We start from the raw sequence: 5,024 nt of genomic DNA on the forward strand, positions 1-5,024 counted from the left end.
AAGAAGATGCAGTTGACAGCCCTACTAAGTCAGAGACCAACTTGGTAAAAGGGCCCTGCGCATAAACCACGCCTCTTTGGACTTGGGGCGGGTAGGGGGCGGGAGGAGATGGTTGAGCTCGTCGATAATTGGTTGGTCTTTATGACCAATCATGAGCAGCTCTTGATTTTGCTAATCCTCGTGTTCCACCTCCCTGGGGGCGTGTGGCCACGTTTACAAATGGTAATAGGGTACGTGAGAGGGATAGAATGTACAGCCAATAAAATCTTGTGGCGCTAATGAGCGGGGTGAAGCCACTGCCAGGTTTAGGGCGGAAGAAGCTTCTCTGGGTAAGAAGAGGAGCGAAAGATGGCGACGGAAACGCTGCTGTCCAGTCTGTTGGGGCTGCTGCTTCTGGGGCTTCTATTACCCGCTAGCCTGACTGGCGGTGTCGGGAGCCTGAACCTGGAGGAGCTGAGTGAGATGCGTTATGGAATCGAGATCCTGCCGTTGCCTGTCATGGGAGGGCAGGTGAGGAGGCGTTACAGGGGCGAGGGTCCGGGGCAAAGGAGGAAGAGGGGACGAGATAGAGGAAGAAGGGCAGCTGGGAAGGTGGAGTGTGGGGCTGAAGGCTCAGGGAAATCGGGGCGAGTAGGTAAGAGTGGGTAAGGCTTTTAGGGAGACTACTGGGGAATTGCAGAATGAAACCGGGGGCCAGGGACTGGGAGGGGAGGGGCTTCCTGCTGTCAGCCTCCAGGTCCCAGTTCAGGATCAAAACACCCAGACTCCGCCCCTGTGGGGAAGTGGGAGCACTCGTGGAAGTGCTGGAAGATTTGTGCCTCATTCTGTCTTCGACTGGCCTCTTCCCCAGGGTCTGAAGAGGGATTTCGTTGTTCTCCCTGATCCCAGCCTTTCTTTGCCTCCCTGCTCCCCGACCCTCCCTTATTTCCCAGAGCCAAGCTTCAGACGTGGTGATTATCTCCTCTAAGTACAAACAGCGCTATGAGTGTCGCCTGCCAGCTGGAGCTATTCACTTCCAGCGTGAAAGGGAGGAGGAGGCACCTGCTTACCAAGGGCCTGGGATTCCTGAGTTGTTGAGCCCAATGAGAGATGCTCCCTGTCTGCTGAAGGTGAAAGGGACTGGGATGGATGGAATGAGGGCTTGGGAAGTAGCAGTCCATTTGGGAACCAGGGTGCTGGTGAATGAGGCGAGATCTAGGGGACCTGTAGGAGTTATACAGAAAGGAAAGAAGCAACCACTGATGACGCTTTGCTGACTGTAGGAGAAGGTTAGGATAGAAGATCTCAGAAAATGGTTAAAGCAAGATTGAGATGCTTAAAGATGGTCAGTGTGTGGTAGAAGGGGTTCTTCCTTAAAGAAGCCTACTCCCTGCCCCATCACTCTCTGCCCCAGGATCCTTTCTTCCTCATGGCACTTTTCACAATCTGAAATCATCTTATTAACTGAGTCCATTTTTGTGTGTGTGTGTGTGTATGTGAATCCCAGTACTAGAATGTAAGCTCTGTGAGGTCAGAGAGTTTATCTTGTTCACAGGTGTATTCTTAGTGGACCAGTGCAAAGAATGTTGTAGAAATTCATTTAACATAGTAGGACTTCTGTAAGTTGACTACCCAAGAGACTGTAACAAACTGATCAGCATAGAGAGGGGTTCAAAATAAGGAACTAGGCCTACTGTACTGCTATGTACAAGTAGTGCACATCCAGTCTATGAAAATTAGGTCAACTTAAGGAGGTGGTTAACTGTGGAGGTTCTATGGTATTTGATTTGTGGTCCTTCTGTGTTTCGCTCATATGAGTAGTTCAAGGTTACCATGATTTCTTGTCTTTATGGAGGGCAAAGAAGGGTGAAAATAATTTTTTAAAAAAGGAGGAATGGGCTTGGTGCCTGTGGCTCAACTGGCTAAGGTGCCAGCCACATACACCTAAGGTGGCAGGTTCGAATCCAGCCTGGGCCTGCCAAACAATAATGACAGCTGCAACCAAAAAGTAGCCAGGCATTGTGGCAGGCGCCTGTGGTCCCAGCTACTTGGGAGGCGGAGGCAGGAGACTCACTTGAGCCCAGGAGCTGGAGGTTGCTGTGAGCTGTGATGCCACAGCACTCTACCCAGGGGGACAGCTTGAGACTCTGTCTCCCAAAAAAAGGAGGAATGGAAAGACTACAGGTGGAAAGCAGAGTTTAGAGGTTTCTCTCTGAGTCATCTCTCAGGAAAAGGAAAACATCTCCTTCTCTCCTAACTGGGAATCTGGAGAATTGAGTGTGGAAGTGGAGAGAGATAAGAAGAGGTTATGTATTTTGGAGCCAGGAGATCTGGTTCCAAGAAGAGACATCTACACTCTATCTTCCTGATTGCTTATTTTTTTTTTTGTCAGACCAAGGACTGGTGGACATACGAATTCTGTTATGGACGCCACATCCAGCAGTACCATATGGAAGGTAATTCACTCCTGCATTTTTCCTAAGCCCTCAGTATCATATCATGGAAGGTGATCTGCCTGCTCAGTTTCCTCCTAATCCTCTTAAGAAAGTAATAGTGTTTCACTGTGGCTTCTCTTGCAGATTCAGAGATCAAAGGTGAAGTCCTCTATCTCGGCTACTACCAATCGGCCTTTGACTGGGATGATGAAACAGCCAAGGTGGCAGGAGGCGGAAATTTCAGGGATTGGGAAAGAAAGGGGTCCTGGCTACAGACTGAGGGGCCCTGACAAGAAGGGGAGGGTCAGGATTGGCCAATGTGTTTCCTGGGGCTTGGTGATATGAGGACAAAGTCCTCTGGGACCTGGACTCCCTGCTCCTGTGGGGTGCAGTGCCACTCTTCCACCCTGCTGTCTTTCTCATGCCTCTTCTGCCTGATGTCTTCTCCAGGCTTCCAAGCAGCATCGTCTGAAACGCTACCACAGCCAGACATACGGCAACGGGTCCAAGTGTGACCTCAATGGGAGGCCCCGGGAGGCTGAGGTTCGGGTGAGTCTTGAAAGAAGAAAGTCGATACTCCCTCATTGACAATGCAGATTTTAAGGGAAGAGGATAGGATTGCATCTTACACATAGTCAAGAGGGTCTCCCAAACCTTAAACTCCAAATTTAATGCGTATTTCCAGCTGCCAGCTGGACGTCATTGCCTGGATAATCAGAGGTACTTTAAGGAAACATTTCTTGTATCCTACCCCGGTACCTTCAACCACATTTAATCTTTTTTCCACATGTCTTCTTTCTGTCATGTAAGTTGTAAACTCAAGTGTCATCTTTGTCTCTTCCTTTTCCTTCACACTGTCCCTCCTTTCTTCATTTCATGACTCTTTTTTTTTTTTTTTTTTTTTTTTTTTTGAGACAGAGCCTCAAGCTGTCCCCCTGGGTAGAGTGCCGTGGCATTACAGCTCACAGCAACCTCCAACTCCTGGGCTCAAGCGAGTCTCCTGCCTCCGCCTCCCAAGTAGCTGGGACCACAGGCGCCCACCACAACGCCCGGCTATTTTGCAGCCGTCATTGTTGTTTGGCGGGTCCAAGCTGGGGATTCGAACCCGCCGCCTTAGGTGTACATGGCTGGCACCTTAGCCGGTTGAGCTATAGGCGCCGAGCCCATTTCATGACTCTTAAGTGAGTCTTGCTGTATATGCAGGCATTGAGGCACGGGGCTCAGCCCTGGGGATGCAGTGGGGAGCAGATATATAGTCCTTCTCCTCACGGACTGCATAGTCTAGAGGGGAAGATAATGTTAAGAGCAGAAAGAGTCTTTGATTTCAAACTAGGAAGTGAGATGAGGGAAAGGAATCTGGTTATCTCAGTAAGTAACAAAGCCCATTCTTTCGACTTCTAGATATATTTCAAAACTCTCCTCTGCTTTCTTGTAGTTGGTACCTTCCTTCCTCTCTTATCTTTTTTAATGGTTGAGACTGGATCTCACTCTGTCACATAGGCTATCGTGCAGCAAAACAGTCACAGCTCTATGTAACCTTGAACCCCTAAGCTCAAGTGATCCTCCCTTCTTGGCCTCCCAAGTAGCTAGGTTTCTAGGCATCTGCCACCATGGCCAGCTAACTTAAAAAAAATTTTTTTTTTGGTAGAGAAGATCAGTGCTGATTTTGTAATATTTGCCAATATCTGTGGTATAAAGAGTCCCACCATGCCCAAACCCAGCTATCAGTATGATGTCAACTGACTTGAGACAATCCCCCAAATTTACCAGTTGGTTCCAGCACATCTGTAAGCATGTGTTACTTCTCTGCCCAGTCCAGGAAAACCTTCAGTGATTCTGCCTTGCACAAAGGATACGGTCTAAATGTTTCAGCACAGACCAGAATGGTGATAGTGGAAGTGTTGAAAACAGGTGGATGCTAGATATACTTTGAAAATAGAACCAATACGATTTGCTGATAGATTAGATGTGGGATAGGATAAAGGCTGACTCCAAGCTTTTGGCTTGAGCAGCTGGAAGGGTAGAATTGCCATTTGCTGAAGTGTGAAGGAGCATGACTACAGGAAGAAATTAGGTTGGTTTTGGATATATGAGGCTGAGCCACTTCTTAGACATCCTAGTGGTGATGTCCAGTCGGCATTTGGCTCTGTGATTCTGGAGTTCAGGGACAAGGTCTGGGATGGAGATACAATACTCATTGTGTTTCTGCCACACTGGCCTTCTTTCTGTCCACTAAACCAGTGTGTCTCATTGTTTCCTCTGCCTGGAGCAGTCTTCCCAAAGATTGTTGAATAGTTCGCTCTGTCTCCTCATTCAGGTTACGTTCAGATGATACCTCCACAGGGAACCTAACATAGGCAAACAGACACAAACACACCCTTCCCTGCTCTTGCCCTGGTTACTGTCTCTGGTGTTTTATATTCCTCAAAGCATGTATCATTACCTGAAATTATTTTGTTTCAGTTTAGTATCTGTCTCTATCTGCTCCCACTAAAATAAGCTTCAAGAAGACAGAGACAAGATTTGTCTTGTTTTCTGCTATATCCTCAGTGCCTGGAATAGTGCCTGGCACCAAGCAGATGCCCAGGAGTTTTTTTTTTTTTTTTTTTT

The 5,024-nt window shown here is 48.0% G+C and overlaps 1 protein-coding gene across 4 annotated transcripts in view; it reads left to right on the forward strand.

Annotated features, from left to right (window-relative positions):
* Nucleotides 1-142: 142 nt before the first annotated feature.
* Nucleotides 143-5,024, forward strand: part of OS9 (OS9, endoplasmic reticulum lectin) — a 26,928-nt gene continuing 22,046 nt past the window's right edge. For all 4 annotated transcript variants that reach the window (XM_012805566.1, XM_003790584.2, XM_023513556.1 and 1 more), the window contains exons 1-5: nt 143-510; nt 933-1,109; nt 2,372-2,435; nt 2,559-2,635; nt 2,865-2,963. In XM_012805566.1, the coding sequence (XP_012661020.1) occupies nt 349-510; nt 933-1,109; nt 2,372-2,435; nt 2,559-2,635; nt 2,865-2,963 (579 nt within the window). In that variant the 5' untranslated portion in view covers nt 143-348. The remainder of the gene's footprint in view (nt 511-932; nt 1,110-2,371; nt 2,436-2,558; nt 2,636-2,864; nt 2,964-5,024) is intronic.

This window comes from Otolemur garnettii, unplaced genomic scaffold (genome assembly GCF_000181295.1).
Source record: "Otolemur garnettii isolate 467f Iridium unplaced genomic scaffold, OtoGar3 scaffold00043, whole genome shotgun sequence".
NCBI classification, from domain to species: domain Eukaryota; kingdom Metazoa; phylum Chordata; class Mammalia; order Primates; family Galagidae; genus Otolemur; species Otolemur garnettii.